The following is a 23030-nucleotide window of genomic DNA, read 5'->3' as shown; positions in this document are numbered from 1 at the left end:
GTCCCAATAAAATCCATTCTGTCATCTATGTGTGTCATCTCTCTCTCTCTCTCTCTCTTCTCTCTCTCATTCATTGCAGAAGCTCAAACAATGAGACAAAGGTACATAAGTCAGAATAGTATCAACAGCATAGAAGACACTTAATTATAGTTAGTACAGAAGTTGCTATTTTATTTGGACAAAACAGAAAACATAACATTGCATACTTGAGTGTATTGTTGAGGCAGTATGTATTGGTTTGATGTATTTTTGAATGGATGGTCGAGTCAGTCCCCATTCATTTTGGTATTTTATTATCATTACATTGTTGTTTTTCTTTAGTTCCGTTTCGTTGAGTTTTTGTCAGGATGTGACTTAAGTGTTTCCAAGTATTGAATATTTTCTTGGTTTAAACTGACTGAAGGGTTCAGAGAAAAAATATAGTGTTTTGTTGTTTTGAAGCTAAAATATATGCATTTATGTTGTTGCCCCCTTGTCAAAAGACCTTTCTTGGCAATGACAATAAACAATTCCAGTGTCCAGTGTCTCTCTCTCTCTCTCTCTCTCTCTCTCTCTCTCTCTCTCTCTATATATATATATATATATATATATATATTGTGTGTGTGTGTGTGTGTGTGTGTGTGTGTGTGTGTGTGTGTGTGTGTGTGTGTGTGTGTGTGTGTGTGTGTGTGTGTGTGTGTGTGACTGAATGACTCAGGAAACGAATACTGATAGTCTAAAGACAGCAGTCAGTGGGCTTTTCCCAGGGAGGCAGCATGTTGTGTAAATGATTCCGTGTTTGTACAGCGCCCAGAGTTTGGTTTCTGACCGAAGATAGGCGCTGCATAGGTATGTACACTAGGAGAAACAACAGGATGGTACCTGCATACAGCCTGACATAGGTATGAACACTAGGAGAAACAGGATGGTACCTGCATACAGCCTGACATCGGTATGAACACTAGGAGAAACAACAGGATGGTACCTGCATACAGGCTGACATAGGTATGAACACAAGGAGAAACAGGATGGTACCTGCATACAGCCTGACAGGTATGACCATTAGGAGAAACAGGATGGTACCTGCATACAGCCTGACATAGGTATGAACACTAGGAGAAACAGGATGGTACCTGCATACAGCCTGACAGGTATGACCATTAGGAGAAACAGGATGGTACCTGCATACAGCCTGACATAGGTATGAACACTAGGAGAAACAGGATGGTACCTGCATACAGCCTGACATAGGTATGAACACTAGGAGAAACAGGATGGTACCTGCATACAGCCTGACATAGGTATGAACACTAGGAGAAACAGGATGGTACCTGCATACAGCCTGACATAGGTATGAACACTAGGAGAAACAGGATGGTACCTGCATACAGCCTGACAGGTATGAACATTAGGAGAAACAGGATGGTACCTGCATACAGCCTGACATAGGTATGAACACTAGGAGAAACAGGATGGTACCTGCATACAGCCTGACAGGTATGAACATTAGGAGAAACAGGATGGTACCTGCATACAGCCTGACATAGGTATGAACACTAGGAGAAACAGGATGGTACCTGCATACAGCCTGACATAGGTATGAACACTAGGAGAAACAGGATGGTACCTGCATACAGCCTGACAGGTATGAACACTAGGAGAAACAGGATGGTACCTGCATACAGCCTGACATAGGTATGAACACTAGGAGAAACAGGATGGTACCTGCATACAGCCTGACATAGGTATGAACACTAGGAGAAACAGGATGGTACCTGCATACAGCCTGACATAGGTATGAACACTAGGAGAAACAGGATGGTACCTGCATACAGCCTGACAGGTATGAACACTAGGAGAAACAGGATGGTACCTGCATACAGCCTGACATAGGTATGAACACTAGGAGAAACAGGATGGTACCTGCATACAGCCTGACATAGGTATGAACATTAGGAGAAACAGGATGGTACCTGCATACAGCCTGACATAGGTATGAACATTAGGAGAAACAGGATGGTACCTGCATACAGCCTGACATAGGTATGAACACTAGGAGAAACAGGATGGTACCTGCATACAGCCTGACAGGTATGAACACTAGGAGAAACAGGATGGTACCTGCATACAGCCTGACATAGGTATGAACACTAGGAGAAACAGGATGGTACCTGCATACAGCCTGACATAGGTATGAACACTAGGAGAAACAGGATGGTACCTGCATACAGCCTGACATAGGTATGAACACTAGGAGAAACAGGATGGTACCTGCATACAGCCTGACAGGTATGAACACTAGGAGAAACAGGATGGTACCTGCATACAGCCTGACACAGGTATGAACACTAGGAGAAACAGGATGGTACCTGCATACAGCCTGACATAGGTATGAACACTAGGAGAAACAGGATGGTACCTGCATACAGCCTGACATAGGTATGAACATTAGGAGAAACAGGATGGTACCTGCATACAGCCTGACATAGGTATGAACACTAGGAGAAACAGGATGGTACCTGCATACAGCCTGACATAGGTATGAACACTAGGAGAAACAGGATGGTACCTGCATACAGCCTGACATAGGTATGAACACTAGGAGAAACAGGATGGTACCTGCATACAGCCGTTCTCTGGGATGGCATTGAGGAAGGGAACCCAGGCCGTGGCGATCAGGTGATCATAGGACTCGTTGCTCATGTAGGCACTGTCTGCAAGTCAATGTCATCACTCTGATTATACTAATAATGATGATGATGATGTTGATGGTGATATCATCATCATCATCATCCATCATCATCATCACCGTCATCATCTACAAAGCGCCATTCATTGTAAACCATGCTTAACTGCACGGAACACTGTACAAATCGACGTGTAACCACGCATTTAAAAACTGAAACTTACATACATAAACTTGCACAGACATCCAACCAAACATTAATGTTTGTTCATACACATACAGATACCATCCAACACAACACAACACTCATCATACATAACGTTCATCACGATATCCAAATAATGCACACATGATATAACAATATTTTACATCAATGTCACAATATTCAAAACAATATCAAATTGCTTAAAACCTAACCCCAACAATGCAATAACAAAGTTATTCTACATTACATTATGATACATTACATTAGATTATTTTTTATTACAGTATATCACAGTACATTACATAACATTACATTACAGTACAGTACAACACAATGCAATATAATACAACAAAACACATCACAATGCAACACAACACAATGCGATATATTTCAGTGCATTGCAGTGTAACGAAACACAACACAGCATATCACTACACAACACAGCACATCACTACACAACACAGCACATCACTACACAACACAGCACATCACTACACAACACAGCACATCACTACACAACACAGCACAAGAATACTTCATCAACCCATTGTGCACATCCCGTTGTTCTCCAGCCAGACTTGCATCGCCCTCACCAAACTGACTCTTTCTAGCAACAACATACTGTTCACTGTCCCGATGGCCGTCAGGACTACAGCACCTGTGACCTCAAAGTGACACAATGTTGGTGTCAGGGTGGCCGCGGGGTGGCTGCAGGTGCCGGGGGGAGGAGCACGCACCTTGGTGCCAGGGGATGTTGGTGGCCTCACTGTGCGGCGTCTTGGTGCGGAGGTTCCAGGTGGGGTGGCCCGCGATCTCCGGGCCCAGGATCTGCTCCAGCAGGTTCAGCATCCGCTCGTTGCTCCACAGCGTCTGGAACGACTGCACGCGCGCGCGCGCACACACACACACACACACACACGGACACAGTCACAGATACACGCACGGGCACACACACACATACAGACACACGGACACAAACACACACAGACACACACGGACACAAACACACACACACACACGGGCACAAAGACACACACACATACACATACACACACACACACACACACACACAGGGAAGCAGGTCACAAAAACATGCCGTATCTTCTTGAACTTCGAAGCATCAGCTCTGTACGCAAATACCTCACGCTAAAAGCAACCAAAACATTAGTTCGCGCACGTATTTTATCAAGTCTGGACGATTGCAGCTCCCTTCTTGCTGGCTGACCACGGAAGTTTCTCAAACCCCTCCAACAAATTCAAAATTCTGCTGCCAGATTTATTTCTAATAAACGGAAGTCCCCGCATTCTACACCTCTTTTAAAGAATCACACTGGCTCCCTGTTGAGCAGAGAATTAAGTGCAAGGTCTCATGTATCTGCACTCATTTAATTTCTGGAACCGCAGCTCAGTATGTTTCTGACCTTAAGAATGTCCCTTCGATGTCTCCGCTCCTCCACAGGTTACAGAATCTGTTGCAGAGAGAAGCAGGATGGGAGAGCTTGTACCTCCTCAGCTGTACAAACATGGAACCACTGCACTTTCCAGCCAGATAAGAGTTGTTCACACACACATTTTATTTACAACAAAAACACTTCTTTTTTAGCTGCCCCTACATAACTAAGGCACCCCATCCAATATTTGTATTCTATAGATCAACCTCTATTTCTTCCATTCACACGCACAAATGTGTGTGTTTGTGTTTGTTTGTTTGGTGTGTGTGTGTGTGTGTGTGTGTGTGTGTGTGTGTGTGTGTGTGTGTGTGTGTGCTTTGTATATGACGTGTCATTGTAAACCTTTGAGATGTCTGAAAGAGCTATGTCAATGTATCATTATGGTGGTGATGATGATGATGATGATGATAGTCATTACTGTCATCATCGTCATCACTGAGGAATTAAGGGCAAACAAAAGCGGGGAGTGTCCAGACAGGCACGCTGTGTGCATCCTACCTTGGGCATCTTCTGGTGCTTGAAGAGCAAAACGTTGGCTCCCTGGAAGTCCTGCTCCAGTCTGGTCAGACGTTGGAACAGGCCGTACTCCCTGTACACACCTGGAGACAGACAGTACTCCCTGTACACACCTGGGAACAGTCAGTACTCCCTGCACACACCTGGGAACAGACAGTATCCTGTACATCCACTGGAAACAGACAGTACTCTGTACACACCTGGGTACAGACAGTAGCTCCATGTACACACCTGAGAACAAGACAGTACTCCCTGTACACACCTGGACAGACAGTATCCTGTACACACTGGAGTATCTGTACACACCTGGAGACAGACAGTACTCCCTGTACACACCTGGAGACAGACAGTACTCCCTGTACACACCTGGAGACAGACAGTACTCCCTGCACACACCTGGGGACAGACAGTACTCCCTGTACACACCTGGAGACAGACAGTACTCCCCGTACACACCTGGGGACAGGCAGTACTCCCTGTACACACCTGGGAACAGACAGTACTCCCTGTACACACCTAGAGACAGACAGTACTCCCTGTACACACCTGGGAACAGACAGTACTCCCTGTACACACCTGGGAACAGACAGTACTCCCTGTACACACCTGAGAACAGACAGTACTCCCTGTACACACCTGGAGACAGACAGTACTCCCTGCACACACCTGGAGACAGACAGTACTCCCTGTACACACCTGGAGACAGACAGTACTCCCTGTACACACCTGAGAACAGACAGTACTTCCGGTACACACCTGGGAACAGACAGTACTCCCGGTACACACCTGGGAACAGACAGTACTCCCTGTACACACCTGGGAACAGACAGTACTCCCTGTACACACCTGGGAACAGACAGTACTCCCTGTACACACCTGAGAACAGACAGTACTCCCTGTACACACCTGGAGACAGACAGTACTCCCTGTACACACCTGCATACAGACAGTACTCCCTGCACACACCTGGAGACAGACAGTACTCCCGGTACACACCTGGAGACAGGCAGTACTCCCTGTACACACCTGGAGACAGACAGTACTCCCTGGACACACCTAGAGACAGACAGTACTCCCTGCACACACCTGGAGACAGACAGTACTCCCGGTACACACCTGGAGACAGGCAGTACTCCCTGTACACACCTGGAGACAGACAGTACTCCCTGCACACACCTGGAGACAGACAGTACTCCCTGTACACACCTGGAGACAGACAGTACTCCCTGTACACACCTGGGGACAGGCAGTACTCCCTGTACACACCTGGGAACAGACAGTACTCCCTGTACACACCTGGAGACAGACAGTACTCCCTGTACACACCTGGGGACAGGCAGTACTCCCTGTACACACCTGGGAACAGACAGTACTCCCTGTACACACCTGGAGACAGACAGTACTCCCTGTACACACCTAGAGACAGACAGTACTCCCTGTACACACCTGCATACAGACAGTACTCCCTGTACACACCTGGGGACAGGCAGTACTCCCTGCACACACCTGGGAACAGACAGTACTCCCTGTACACACCTGGAGAGAGACAGTACTCCCTGTGCACACCTGGAGACAGACAGTACTCCCTGCACACACCTGGGAACAGACAGTACTCCCTGTACACACCTGGGAACAGACAGTACTCCCTGCACACACCTGGAGACAGACAGTACTCCCTGCACACACCTGGGAACAGACAGTACTCCCTGTACACACCTGGAGACAGGCAGTAGACAGTACTCCCTGCACACACCTGGAGACAGGCAGTACTCCCTGTACACACCTGGAGACAGGCAGTACTCCCTGTACACACCTGGAGACAGACAGTACTCCCTGCACACACCTGGAGACAGGCAGTACTCCCTGTACACACCTGGAGACAGGCAGTACTCCCTGTACACACCTGGGGACAGGCCCCTGCTTCACTGCAGCTGGCTTGCTATTGCTCTTCGTTTTCTTATTGTTCTTTTTCTTTATGAGAGAGAGGGGGGAGAGAGAGAGAGGGGGGGGGGGCATGGTGGACGTTGGGAGGCGTGTGTGTGTGTGTGTGTGTGTGTGTGTGTGTGTGTGTGTGTGTGTGTGTGTGTGTGTGTTAATAATAATGTACATTTATCTAGCGCCCTTTCTCTCTAAGAGCTCAGGGCGCTGTACATGAAAGGAAAATATTACAAGTTACATAAAACATTTATGACCACTCTTTCTCACCCCCCTCCCCACCACTCACACTCTCTCTTTCCCACTCTACATACATCCAAAGTGAGCTGACATTGGTGGTGTTGGAGAACAAGGAAGCTGAGAGTACTTATAGATAGGTTTTAAAAAGATGAGTTTTTAGTGATGAGCGTAAAGCAGAAATAGAATCAGATGCACGGATATGATGAGGAAGGTTGTTCCAGATGTGAGGAGCAGCAAAGAAGAAAGAACGTTCACCATAGGTTCTTGTATTGACACGAGGAAGATTCAAAAGGTTACAGTCAGAGGAAGAGCGGCGTGTGTGTGTGTGTGTGTGTGTGTGTGTGTGTGTGTGTGTGTGTGTCTGAGAGTGTGTGCGTGCGTGGTGTGTGTGTGTGTGTGTGTGTGTGTGTGTGTGTGTGACAGAGAGAGAGAGAGAACACTGAACACTGAACACTTTAATGTCAATAGCTTTACAGCCCTAATGACATGGGGGTTCATAATACAAATAACAACATGCATCAATAGTAATAATATTGATGAAAACCAAAGCCAAAACGAAATCCTCAATCTGTGCAACAAAGTGCAGTTCGACCATCCATTCAAAGTAATGACATGTAGTGAGAAATAAAAACAAAAACATATATAAATGTATAACATAAATATTTTCCATATGAGAATGACAACACAGATTTCACTTTTCACAATGAGCAACACCTGATACTATTTTATTATTGTTGAGTTTTTTTTCGTCGCATGTTATTCGCTTCTGCAATATATTTTGCAAGTGACTGTAGCGAAGTTTCCTGATTTAGATTAAGCACTCCAAAAATATCTTCATTCTTTGCTGAATTTGTTTTAAATACAACACATTTTTCTCGAATATCGTCATAAGCTTTACAACTAAACAAAAAATGCAATTCATCCTCCCTTGAATGACCGCACATCGGACAAGGGGAGAGTAACGAGGGCTCAGTCTGAAACCACTTTTCATAAGCATTCAAACCAATCGTTCTCGTTCTAAATCTGGCGAGACTTGATCGGTGCCACTTGTTTGTCACGACTGTGATATATTTTTCTGTTTGAAATATACTTTTAAAACTAAAAAACCATCTATATTTCTCAGTGCTTTCCATTTTACAGTGCCAATTCTGTTTATATGAAGCAATTAGCCTATCTTTGAATTCTGAAACAAATCCTTCTACACATCCAACTCCCTGACTCATCCACACAATCCCAAATCCATTTACAGTTAATGTCTTCTTTACAAAATATACCCAGTTTTCCTTCCCTCTCTCATGTTCATTTACTAACATTTCATACGCCTGCTTACATAATCTCGATGTGGGTAGCCTTATTAATTTTAACCAATATTTTATACATTTCACACATGATTTAATGTATAATGGGTATCTACCACTTTCTCCATATAATACAGTATTTGAAGCATGTAATGGAACATTTAAAAAACGTTTAATAGCTAATGTATGTACTTTTTCCAAATCTTTGTTATCAGAAAGTCCCCAAATTTCGGCACTATATGTTATCATTGGTTCTATTTGAGTATCAAAAAGTTTCCAAAATATATATGAATCTATCGAGCCTAACTTACGTAAACACCTTAAGATTTCTATAACCCCCTTCTTCCCCTTTCTACAAATTTCTGCTACTGTCCTTGTCAAACTCAGCTTAGTTGTAAAAATCATACCAAGATACTTATAAGCATTAGTTACCTTCACTTCATCAGTTCCATAGTGCCATCTTTCATATCTAGATAGGTAACCACCTTTTCTAAACACAACTACATTTGTTTTCTCAAGATTGAGAGAGAGAGATAGAGAGAGAGAGAATCAGAATACCAGTTTGTTATAAAACCCAGCAGTCACAAAGAGTCAATGGCTACTTTCGGAACAGTGGTAAATGTAGAAAACTAAGTTTACGTGGACGTCATCAAGCTTGATACATTCTGATGGCGAAGTAATGGCTAATGAGCGTGTAGGTCTTTTTCTGATAAATTATATTCTCTCAATTTCATATAAATTGCATTGGTTCAGAAAATGAATTCCATCTCCCAACATATCACAAACCTTACACGTTCGTTTCTCGACTGGTGTGTTGTACCTTCCCTTTTCTACGTAGAAATCATGATCACTTGTTCTAAAGTTACTCATTTCTCTCCTGTAGTGATATATTTGACATTGTTGGAGATAAAGTTCTAATCTATCATCCGATCTTACTGCATCACAAAAATATAACCTTGACTTTGTTTCTGTTTTCCTTTGTTTCCAATGCTGAATGTATTTTTCTTCCAGTTTACCCTGCATTACGTATTTCAATCTGTTTACCCTGCATTACATATTTCAATCTGTTTACCCTGCATTACGTATTTCAATCTGTTTACCCTGCATTACATATTTCAATCTGTTTACACTCAAAGTTGATCGATTATTCCATTCAGAAGATCTAGTTCGGTTAAGATGTTTTTGATTAGCTGAAGCCACGTGTGATCCTCAGTGTCAATAAGTAACCCTTGGCATGTATTCCACAACAGTTCCTTCGGATTTGATTCTATCATACTGTCAACTGGGCAAGCAATTTCAGTTTTGCTGAAGTGAATATTAATTTCTTGCGTACGCTCAAAAGAAATCGACAAAATCTTATTTGATGACGTTCATGGGAGTATACAGTTGAAAGACACATGTCAAACATTTCAAAGAGATATCTCTATGTATTTGCAGATATAAAGGAACCATACTTCAGAACCATACTTACAAATTAGATTCACCAAAATATCGTATAAATGTAGAACAGTAACTAACTGAATGTTCTGCTCATGGATTGTCCTCTTTATACATTGTAATCATTTATCTCGTCTTCTACGATTTTCTCGCGCTTCGAAGAAAATTTCCATTTTTGCGAAAATGTACACCGAGATATTTGTATATGTCAGTTGTACATAGAATGTTTTGTCCAAATTTTTTTTAAAAACGGAATCTTCACACACACACACACACACACACACACACACATATATATATATATATATATATATATATAATTTGTTTCAAAATCAATACATTTGTTTTATCTGTGCTAATATGCAGTCCCCAACTCTGGCAATACACATACAAATTATCTAGTTTGTTTTGACGATCTGTTATTGATGTTGTTTTGACGATCTGTTATTGATGTTGTTTTGACGATCTGTTATTGATGCTGACAATAACGCCAGATAATCTGCATACAACAAACATGGTAACTCAATCTTACTTGTATTATCATTCAAGCAGGGTGAATGATTGTACAACTTGCCTTTTGGATCTTTCACGAGATAACTGATGAAGATGTTGAAAAGTGTCGGGCTAATAATGTTCCCTTGATGGACACCCTTTTCAATGAAAACAGTATAAGAACATTCTTTGTTTTGTCTTGCGCAAATCTTTGCTTGGATGTTCATATTTTCTATGATGTCAAAGCATTTCTTCTCATCCTATTTTGTCCACCCCTCCGCACCCCACCCCCACCCCCCTTTTTTTTTTAATTTTTATTTTTTTTAGAAAGAATGCTTTGTAGCATACAGTGTCAAAAGACGCAACAGTCAATCAAAAAGAAACCAACCAACCGAAAACCCAATAGTCCAACAGCAGCAGCAGCAATAACACAATGATGATAACAATACGGACAACGAGAACTGTGGGCAACAGTACCCCGCTCTAAAAGCAGGGCGCTGGTCCAGGCCATAAACCGGGGTGTGGGCCCTCACGTCATTCCCAACACGCGCCAAATATTTATTGGAGAAACAGCTCCATACCCCATGTTTTGGGTTTTTTATCACGACTTTCCATTGTGCTGTTTCCGCTCCTGGTTAGAAGTGAACGATGTTGGATGGCGATAGAGATCACTGCTGACACCCCACAAAATGTTATTTGACCTCCACGCCAGAGGTAACTCAACCGAAACTAGGTTTCAAATGTCCGTTGTAGATTGTATCAGTTTATGGTCTGATCAAGATGTCACTTCGTTTTATGCGTGTCCAAAGACAGGCTAATTACAAGCAGGTGGTAAGATATTGAACTTTCATGTTGAAAATAATGATTATAGCTTTATCTAATATAGGATGTTTTGTACTGTACATAACATCAGTTTATCGGGTGAATGGAGTCAGACGAACGTTTGGAATTTGTATTGACAAGGTTTAAGTACCTACTTTGTGTTTCCGAAATCGTTCAGCTTCCATATCTTCAAAGGAAGCGTACTGAAATAAGTTTAAGTTGTCCAGTTTGAAACAAATCTAAAAAGAAAGCAAATGAAAACCACTGGAATTCCGTGCTGTGCTCTCAGGTACAGACTGGTCTGACAGCGCAATCAACTGGAGTTTTACATCTCTCTCTCTCTCCTCTCTCTGTGTCTCTGTCTCTCTCTCTCCAAGGATCTGATTTTGACTTCCATCCTTGAACAATTTCCGAGCCAGCTCCTCCACCTTGACCTCAGTATTATTATTATTATTATTATTGTCATCATCTGTAGTAGTATTAGTTGTTGTTGTTGTGTATATGTCTCTTTTTGTAATTTCTTAAATGGTGGTCTTGACGCTATAGTCATTCGGATCAGACAATAAACTGGGGTCCCGCGTGTGCTATACGCTTAATGCACGTAAAAGAACTGGCAACAAGACAAGTGTCTCTGGTAATTTTTGTAATAAAATCCACTCTAATGTAGCGCGCACGCACGTGTATATGTGTGTGTGTGTGAGTGTGCGGGCGCTTGTGTGCGCGCGTGAGACTGAAGTCTAACTGAAAGACACAGAGCAGGATTGTGAGCACTAAAGGCAGCTGTCAGTCAGCTCTGCCCAGGTAGGCAGCCTGTTGAGGACCCCGTCTTTGTAAAGCACTCAGAGCATGATCTCTGACGGAAGGCAGACGCTATATGAGTATCCATACCAACAGTAACAGTATCCCCCAGATTGTGACCTACCCTTGACCTTGCCCGCATTGTCCAGCTTGTGACCTTGCCCGCTTTGTACAGCTTGTGACCTTGCCCGCCTTGTACAGCTTGTGACCTTGCCCGCCTTGTACAGCTTGTGACCTTGTCCGCCTTGTACAGCTTGTGACCTTGTCCACCTTGTAAGCTTGTGACCTTGCCCGCCTTGTACAGCTTGTGACCTTGTCCACCTTGTACAGCTTGTGACCTTGTCCGCCTTGTACAGCTTGTGACCTTGTCCACCTTGTGACCTTGTCCGCCTTGTACAGCTTGTGACCTTGTCCACCTTGTGACCTTGTCCGCCTTGTACAGCGTGTGACCTGCTTTTGACCTTGCCCGCCCTGTACAGATTGTGACCTAATTTTGATCTGGCCCGCTTTGTACAGCTTGTGACCTTCTTTCGACCTTGTCCGCGTTGTACAGCTTGTGACCTACTTTCGACTTTGTCTGCCTTGTACAGCTTGTGACCTACCATTGCCCTTGCCCGCCATGCAAGCTTGCGACCTACTTTTGACCTTGCCCGCCCTGTACAGCTTGTGACCTACTTTTGACCTTGCCCGCCTTGTACAGCTTGTCAGCCAGCTCCTCCACCATGACCTCGATGTCACGTCGGCACGGGTCCAGCTCCTCCCGTGTGAAGAAGTCACGGACCACGATGTAGCCCTGCGTAAAGCCAGCCGTGCACCCACACACACACACACACCATAAAACACACACACATGCACCACAAAACACACACACACCACATTACACATACACTGCACCCAGTCAATTTATAAAATTCTGGAGACGAAAACAAAACAGTTCATCTAAACTAGATTTTTGTAAGAGCGCTGCCACAAAATATAAAAATGGAATTGGGGATACCGGAACCACATTAAAAACAATAAAAACAACACAGCAAATATAAAACACAGCCAGGCACTATGCCGCTGCGAATCAGCGCCCTGACAAACAGATCAAACAGCCAAGGTATATAAATGCAATGAAAGAACAAAGACTGTGTACAACCTGTAGGAGTTTAGAAGATGAAACTCATCCTTTACACAATTGTGTGAAATACAATATTTACAGAAACAGATTCTGTAAAGACATATGTCGTCGAAATGCCAAGCACAGAGAGCTTATCTTACGAGAAGAATTACAGCAAAGGCTGGCGAAATTTGCCCGAGACTGTTTCTCATTGTAACATCCGACAACGAACTGGACGGACACACACACACACACACACACACACACAGACCCTGACCTCCTCAAAGAAGCGCTGTATTTGGGAGTAGGGTAGCTGTCCCGGTTTGCTGACGGTGACTGGAGGGGGCGGGGTGTTGAAGGGGGAAGGGTGGGCCTCTGCCACCAGCCCCGGGATGGACTTCTCGCTCATGGCGACTTCTGGCAACACACAACACGGCATCACACAACACGGCATCACACAACACGGCACCACAACACGGCAACACACAACACGGCATCACACAACACGGCACCACACAACACGGCATCACACAACACGGCATCACCAACACGGCATCACACAAAACGGCATCACACAACACAACACAACACGGCATCACACAAGACAGCATCACCAACACGGCAACACACAACACAGCATCACACAACACAGCATCACACAACACCACACAACACGGCATCACACAACACCACACAACACACAATACAACACAGCAACACACAACACGGCAACACACAACGTGGCATCACACAACACGGCACAACACAACACAACACCACACAACACGGCACAACACAACACGGCACAACACAACACAACACAACACCACACAACACGGCACAACACAACACAACACAACACAACACAGCACCACACCACACGGCACAACACAACACAACACGGCACAACACAACACAACACAGCACCACACAACACGGCACAACACAACACAACACCACACAACACGGCACAACACAACACGGCACAACACAACACAACACAACACCACACAACACGGCACAACACAACACAACACAACACAACACAGCACAACACAACACGGCACAACACAACACGGCACAACACAACACGGCACAACACAACACAACACAGCACAACACAACACAGCATCACACAACACGGCACAACACAACACAACACGGCACAACACAACACGGCACAACACAACACAACACAGCATCACACAACACGGCAACACACAACACAACACAGCACCACACAACACGGCACAACACAACACGGCACAACACAACACAACACAGCACCACACAACACAACACAACACAGCATCACACAACACGGCACAACACAACACGGCACAACACAACACAACACAGCACCACACAACACAACACAACACAGCACCACACAACACGGCACAACACAACACGGCACAACACAACACAACACAGCACCACACAACACAACACAACACAGCATCACACAACACGGCACAACACAACACGGCACAACACAACACGGCACCACACAACACAACACAGCATCACACAACACGGCACAACACAACACGGCACAACACAACACAGCACCACACAACACGGCACAACACAACACGGCACAACACAACACAACACAGCATCACACAACACGGCACAACACAACACAGCACCACACAACACGGCACAACACAGCACAGCACAACACAACACGGCACAACACAACACGGCACAACACAACACAACACAGCACAACACAACACAGCACAACACAACACAGCACCACACAACACGGCACAACACAACACAACACAACACGGCACAACACAACACAACACAGCATCACACAACACGGCACAACACAACACAACACAGCATCACACAACACGGCACAACACAACACAACACGGCACAACACAACACGGCACAACACAACACAGCACCACACAACACGGCACAACACAACACAACACAACACAGCACCACACAACACGGCACAACACAACACAGCATCACACAACACGGCACAACACAACACAGCACCACACAACACGGCACAACACAACACAACACAACACAGCACCACACAACACGGCACAACACAACACAGCATCACACAACACGGCACAACACAACACAACACAGCATCACACAACACGGCACAACACAACACAGTACCACACAACACAGCACCACACAACACGGCACCACACAACACAGCACCACACAACACAGTACCACACAACACGGCACAACACAACACAACATCACACAACACGGCACAACACAACACAACACAGCACCACACAACACGGCACAACACAACACAGCACAACACAACACAGCACAACACAACACAACACAACACAGCACCACACAACACAGCACCACACAACACAGCACCACACAACACAGCACAACACAACACATCACCACACAACACAGCACCACACAACGCGGCACAACACCGCAACACAGTATCAGTATCAATTGCTCACTGTGTTCGTACAAATCCATATACGCTACACCACATCTGCTAAGCAGATGTCTGACCAGCAGCGTAACCCAACAAGCTTGGGGAAAAAAAGAAAGAAGAAGAAGAAAAAATTAAACAAATAAAGAAGTAAACGAATATATAGATTTTAAAAAAGAAGATAAAAATATATAAATTCATAGATTAAAAAAAAAGAAAAAAAAAGAAAATGAGAGTAATAATGATAATAATAACAATGATGATGATAATAATAATAAAACAAAAAGACAGTAATGATAATAAATAAGCATTTGTGTATGTGTGCGTGTGGGCGCGTGTGTACGCACAAATGTATGTATACGCATCCATGTCTGTCAGTGAATGTATGTTAGCACGCGTGTACGTATATGTGCATGTCTGTTTGTGTGCGTGCTTCCATGAAAGACAAAGACATAGAGACAGACGCGTACAGAACAGAGAGACAGAGAGCCAAGCAAGCAAAAGCGAGCACACGTGAAGCACACAAAACCCGACCAGCACCAGGTCACGACGACTGTGTGGAGCTGTAGGCTGTATTCCCTCTAACTCCGAGAAGTAATCACTCACTGTGTACATGAGGAGCGTTAACTCACTGTCAACACGAGAAGCACTGCATACTCACTGTAAACCTGAGGATCTTTTCACACCGTCAGCTCCGGTGAAACTGATCACGACTCGTGATTTGTGGTAACGTAGTTTTCCTGCCTTGACCTTGACCCGGGGAAATGGGTCATTCGTTGTGTGTGTGTGTGTGTGTGTGTCTGTGTCTCAACAAGACAGGGTAAGATAGGGCACACTTCCAATTATTTCTGCCTTCACGGTCGTTTGACTGATAAGAGAGAGACGGACTGATTTTGTGTACAGGGTCTTGTGTCGAGTCGTGTCGCGTCGTGTCGCGCGTGTGTGTGTGTGTGTGTGTGAAAGATGCACATGACATTGTGTTTGAAACGGCCCAACCATGGTGACTGTCGCCATTTAGAGGAAAAGTATTGTTCATTGAGATCATCTGGAAACTGTGTGCTTCACAAAAAGCGGTGTGTGTGTGTGTGTGCAGAAGGTTGGGAGTCGGCGGGGGGAGTCTATGTGTGTGTTGGCAGTGTACTTTAAATTCAATGGCATAGCCTTTCTCTACATGGTGAATCGAAAGCAGATTGGTGGGCCAGTCCTGTATTCTTGTTCCATTCTACTTCCTGCCAGCTTTCTGTCGTTTCTTTCTCATGCCTGCTGGTGAATGCAGTCTTTAACGTGTGTGGAGTTTTGCATGCGTATACACAAGAAGAGCGGGTGCATGGGAGAGGCATTACAAGTTTACACGTGTCGTTAACTGGGAGGTTGGAAATCTCCATCCCTAGCCCACCAGACGCTGACAGGTTCGACCCACCGATTCTCACAGCTGATTTTCAGTGCTCTACCCACTGCGCGACAACTGAATCCTTAAGCGCGAACTTTTACGTTTCCCCCAAAAGCTTGGAGCTTGTTCGCAAAACGGCAACTGAAGAGCGCGGAATGTGACGTGTTTCCACAGCCACAGCCCTTTGTAGGGAGCCACAGCCCCTTGTAGGGAGCCACAGCCCCTCGTAGGGAGCCACAACCCCCCTTGTAGGGAGCCACAGCCCCTTGTAGGGAGCCAGACTACAGCCCCTTGTAGGGAGCCACAGCCCCTTGTAGGGAGCCAGATCACAGCCCCTTGTAGGGAGCCACAGCCCCTTGTAGGGAGCCACAGCCCCTTGTAGGGAGCCAGACTACAGCCCCTTGTAGGGAGCCGGCAAGTAGTTACACCCCACTACTGCGGTGTCCACACAGCTGATGGCTGATGCAGGCGGGGGCAGTGATAACAACGGTTTTACCGTCTAGTGTGTAGTTGTGTTCTGTGTGACACACAGGGATATCATTGCTGTCATGGTATGCTGTGTTACCAGATTTTCTGACATGATGATTAAATAGCATGTCAGTGTTACACGCACACACGGCATTAAATGATTTGGATGACTTTGATTAGCAGAATGCTACTTCATTAAAACAGCAACAGCAACGACATCAACAAAAAACCTACTGAGCAACTGTATGTTCAAAGCAAAACACTCACTTGACCGTCAAGGTTTCGGATGATATGTGATAAGGTTCCACCAGGAGCTTTTCGACTATCCAAAGTTTGCGCTATCGGGGTCGCGACTTTCGGACAATTCGCGCGGTTGGGCAGCCCCCGAATTCAGTGACCGATTTGAAAGCTCAGCATGCAGTGAGGTGTGTGGGGATGACTGAGGCATCTGGTGGGGCGGGCGGGGAGTGAGGCCAGTGGTTGCAGTGGCTGTGTTGTGTTGCTGTGCTGGTTGTGTATTGGGGTCGACGGCCTGTTCTGACTCATCCAGCTAACGGCAGCGTCACATGGCTGAAATTGTTATTTTGCTCTCTCTCTCTCTCTCTCTCTCTCTCTCTCCTCTCTCTCTCTCTCTCTCTCTCTCTCTCTCTCTCTCTCTCTCTCTCCCCCCCCCCCCTCTGTGTGTGTGTGTGTGTGTGTGTGTGGTCTCACTGTCTGACTGCCTGTCTGCCTCTGTCCTCCTTTCTCCACATCCTGGTGGTGTATTTTTATCAATCGATGTGACGTATCCGGCAGTTTCTTCTTCTTTTTCAGTTGAGGACTGCATGTGTGCGAGGTGTACTGCAGACATTAGCGTGTGTTCACGGGTCCTATGTCACATGTCATACATCACGCTATGTCACATGTCACGGGTCCTCTGTCACATATCATACGTCACGCTATGTCACATGTCACGCTATGTCACACATCACGCTATGTCACATGTCATACGTCACGCTATGTCACATGTCACGGGTCCTCTGTCACATGTCACGGGTCCTATGTCACATGTCACGGTTCTTATGTCACATGTCCTATGTCCCATATCACGGGTCCCATGTCACAGGTCCTATGTCACATGTCACGGGTCCTATGTCACATGTCACAGGTCCTATGTCACATGTCACGGGTCCTATGTCACATGTCACAGGTCCTATGTCACATGTCACGGGTCCTATGTCACGGGTCCTATGTCACATGTCGCGGGTCCTATGTAACATGTCCTATGTCACATGTCACGGGTCCTATGTCACATGTCACAGGTCCTATGTCACATGTCACAGGTCATATGTCACATGTCACAGGTCCTATGTCACATGTCACGGGTCCTATGTCACATGTCACAGGTCCTATGTCACATGTCACAGGTCATATGTCACACGTCACAGGTCCTATGTCACATGTCACGGGTCCTATGTCACATGTCACAGGTCCTATGTCACATGTCACAGGTCATATGTCACATGTCACGGGTCCTATGTCACGGGTCCTGTGTCACATGTCACGGGTCCTATGTCACGGGTCCTATGTCACATGTCGCGGGTCCTATGTAACATGTCCTATGTCACATGTCACGGGTCCTATGTCACAGGTCCTATGTCACATGTAACGGGTCCTATGTAACATGTCCTATGTCACATGTCACGGGTCCTATGTGAAATGTCATGGGTCCCATGTCACGGTCATATATCATGTCACGGGTCCTGCGTCACATGTCACGGGTCCTATGTCACATGTCACAGGTCCTGTTTCACATGTCACGGGTCCTATGTCACATGTCACAGGTCCTGTTTCACATGTCACGGGTCCTGTGTCACATGTCACGGTCATATGTCACATGTCACGGGTCCTGCGTCACATGTCACGGTCATATGTCACATGTCACGGGTCCTGTTTCACATGTCACGGGTCCTGTGTCACATGTCACGGTCATATGTCACATGTCACGGGTCCTGCGTCACATGTCACGGTCATATGTCACATGTCACGGGTCCTGTTTCACATGTCACGGGTCCTGTTTCACATGTCACGGGTCCTGTGTCACATGTCACGGGTCCTATGTCACATGTCACGGGTCCTATGTCACATGTCACAGGTCCTATGTCACATGTCACAGGTCCTGTGTCACATGTCACGGGTCCTATGTCACATGTCACAGGTCCTGTGTCACATGTCACGGGTCCTATGTCACATGTCACGGGTCCTATGTCACATGTCACAGGTCCTATGTCACATGTCACAGGTCCTATGTCACATGTCACAGGCCCGTCAAAAGTTGAGGACTGGCGCAGCACGAGGCCTGTGACAGCTGTATGGACAGTGTTCACATCACACCGTGTGTTGACACCACACAGCTTTCATTGGACACACACACTGCGTCATGACAGACAGTGTTGACACCACACAGCTTTCATTGAACACACACACTGCGTCATGACAGACAGTGTTGACACCACACAGCTTTCATTGAACACACACACTGCGTCATGACAGACAGTGTTGACACCACACAGCTTTCCTTGGAACACACACTGCGTCATGACAGACAGTGTTGACACCACACAGCTTTCATTAAACACACACACTGCGTCATGACAGACAGTGTTGACACCACACAGCTTTCATTAAACACACACACTGCGTCATGACAGACAGTGTTGACACCACACAGCTTTCATTGAACACACACACACTGCGTCATGACAGACAGTGTTGACACCACACAGCTTTCCTTGAACACACACACACTGCGTCATGACAGACAGTGTTGACACCACACAGCTTTCATTAAACACACACACTGCGTCATAACAGACAGTGTTGACACCACACAGCTTTCATTGAACACACACACTGCGTCATGACAGACAGTGTTGACACCACACAGCTTTCATTAAACACACACACTGCGTCATGACAGACAGTGTTGACACCACACAGCTTTCATTGAACACACACACTGCGTCATGACAGACAGTGTTGACACCACACAGCTTTCATTAAACACACACACTGCGTCATAACAGACAGTGTTGACACCACACAGCTTTCATTAAACACACACACTGCGTCATAACAGACAGTGTTGACACCACACAGCTTTCATTAAACACACACTGCGTCATAACAGACAGTGTTGACACCACACAGCTTTCATTAAACACACACACTGCGTCATGACAGACAGTGTTGACACCACACAGCTTTCATTAAACACACACAATTTGTCATGACAGACAGTGTTGACACTGCACAGCTTTCATTAAACACACACAATTTGTCATGGCAGACAGTGTTGACACTGCACAGCTTTCATTAAACACACACAATTTGTCATGACAGACAGTGTTGACACCACACAGCTTTCATTAAACACACACACTGCGTCATGACAGACAGTGTTGACACCACACAGCTTTCATTAAACACACACACTGCGTCATGACAGACAGTGTTGACACCACACAGCTTTCATTAAACACACACACTGCGTCATGACAGACACACGGACTGTATTGTATTGTATTGTATTGTTGTATCACTTTTTGTTACAACAGATTTGCGTGTGAAACACGGGCTGCCCTCCCCGAGGAGAGCACGTCGCCACATTGCAGCGCCACCCATATCAAATATATACTTTCCCCGCCTGCAGGTAAATTTTGTTTTACGATCACAGTATATTTTTCCTCAGAATTTTGCCAGAGGCAACCTTTACTGCTTTGTGTTCTTTACATCCCATACGATAGTCAAGCAGTCAGACCATCGTCTGAAAGACTAGCACCCAGACCACTATTCAAGGTCCAGTGGAGGGAGATAAAATTCTGGTAAAGGAAACATATCCCCTAAATTGTTTTATTGGTGAGGATAAAATTGAGCTGTAAGTGATTTTCAGCACTTGGGGCTGAAACTGAATGAAATGATGAAATGTGTGTTGCCCAGCGTGAGTCATGGTATCGGGCACGGAGAGCAGCAGTTGCACTCTGAAAAGAACTAACCAACAAAAGATTCCTGTTAATCTAATTATTGATATCTTTGATTAACTCTTTCCATACGAACGGCGAAAGAGACGACGTTAACAGCGTTTCAACCCAGTTACCATCATCAAAATATTGCAAGCGGAAGGCTCTTATACTGAAGAGGCGAATGTTGACAAAGAATACCACAATTCTGATGACGGAAGCTAAAGGCTGGGTCATTCAGACACCCACAGGACATCCGAGGGGTCTGTGTAGAGGAGAAGAGAGGACTGGCCGTACTGAGTGAGTTAAACAGTTCTCCCTGTACTAACATACGGTTGTGAGCTGTGGGGGTTTGATATATTTGATAATGTGACAAAACTGCAACTGAAATTTTACAAGTTAGTTCTGAAACTTTGACAGGATACCCCATTTTTGATGGTATTTGGTGAAACTGGTAAGTTTCCTGTGTCTGTCTGTGTGAAAACCAGAATGCAGAATGATATCGATAGTGTTCTGGTATAAGCTTGTTTCTTGCGAAAGAACTACTAAGCTGTCTTCGATTATTGACAGATGTCTCTTCAATTTATACAGCACCAACAATTATCAGAACCAATACCTGAAAAGAATTCATACAATATTGAATGAAATCGGATTAAGCAGTTTTTTTTGTTGAAGCAACACAATTCCATTGCACATCCCGCATGGTTGAAAGAGAAAGTTAAAAGCACAGCTTAAAACCGAGATCAGTGTCTGCAAAACTGGTATCAGCATGTAGATAACGATAACATGTTTGTTGATTACAGGATATTTGAACCTAATTTTGGCCAAGATGCTTATTTTACAGCGTTACCAACTAATTGTGTGATTGAGTTAGCAACAGTTAGAGCAACTAACAATGCACTCCCTGTTCAAAAGTAATAAACAGTGTTTCAACAATTTACCAAGAAATGAAAGAATACGTGATGAATGTAACACAAATGATATTGCTGATGAGTTTCCCTGTTTATTCCTGTGTCCAGCATCAGAAAATAATGTTAACCTACATATCATAGAACTATCATGAAACTCCACTTATTGTTTTCTGAAACAAAAGAATATTGTTGAGACTCAAGACAGTTGTCTGCTATTCGTATTTCTTTTTTATGGAACTTTATACATTGTTAGGGATCAAATTTTGTCCATTGCAATAGAAAATTATTGTTCACGTGTATTTAGCTGCTTGCTTGTGATGACCTGTTGTACTGGTTTACTGTTTGACACCACTCTTTTTTTTTTGTTTATATGGCGTGTGTCAAAGCCGTTGATGTATATTGTTTCTATAGTCTCCCCCCCCCCCCCCCCCATCCCCCGGGGGCACATGAAATAATCTTTTTGCATTGCCTTGCCTTTAAAAAAATACTCACCGTGCATAAGGATATCTACGTAATGCAAGCTGCACAATTTTGGGTCGTCGTCAGCATTGGTCAGTGAATAGCCAAACTTAGCCGAGAAGTCTTGGTATTTCGTGAACATCATAAAATAACACATCCTGAATACTTTTGGGTAGTTATTAGTTGTGGTCAACAGTAGTCAGCAATAGTCAGTGATGGTCAGTTGTGCGATACGAATTTTACAGGCAGTGTTCCAGGCATGCGAACGGTCTTTATGTGTGCATTGGCTGGAAGACATTTTGACAGATTCATATAGGTGGTGCATGAATGCATTGCAAAATTAGACCACGTACTGCAGATGCAACAGTAAGATGTGAGAATATTGATGTCA

General features: G+C 45.0%; 1 protein-coding gene across 6 annotated transcripts in view; it reads right to left on the bottom strand.

The window, feature by feature from the left end:
- Positions 1-17743, bottom strand: part of LOC143275877 (1-deoxypentalenic acid 11-beta-hydroxylase-like) — a 28731-nt gene extending 10988 nt beyond the window's left edge. The window contains exons 1-6 of one of the 6 annotated variants that reach the window (XM_076580181.1): positions 17539-17743; positions 13239-13378; positions 12535-12652; positions 4820-4920; positions 3608-3749; positions 2599-2693 (exon numbers count right to left, since the gene is read on the bottom strand). In XM_076580181.1, coding sequence (XP_076436296.1) covers positions 2599-2693; positions 3608-3749; positions 4820-4920; positions 12535-12652; positions 13239-13370 — 588 coding nt within the window. In that variant the 5' untranslated portion in view covers positions 13371-13378; positions 17539-17743. Of the gene's footprint in view, positions 1-2598; positions 2694-3607; positions 3750-4819; positions 4921-12313; positions 12490-12534; positions 12653-13238; positions 13379-15947; positions 16227-17538 lie in introns of those variants that run through there. The other 5 variants (XM_076580180.1, XM_076580183.1, XM_076580182.1 and 2 more) reach the window with 5 other exon arrangements.
- Positions 17744-23030: the final 5287 nt, after the last annotated feature.

The sequence above is a fragment of the Babylonia areolata genome, chromosome 31 (genome assembly GCF_041734735.1).
Source record: "Babylonia areolata isolate BAREFJ2019XMU chromosome 31, ASM4173473v1, whole genome shotgun sequence".
NCBI lineage: Eukaryota > Metazoa > Mollusca > Gastropoda > Neogastropoda > Buccinidae > Babylonia > Babylonia areolata.
Note: the sequence above shows the minus strand (reverse complement) of the source record. Positions and strands in the feature narration are given on the sequence as shown.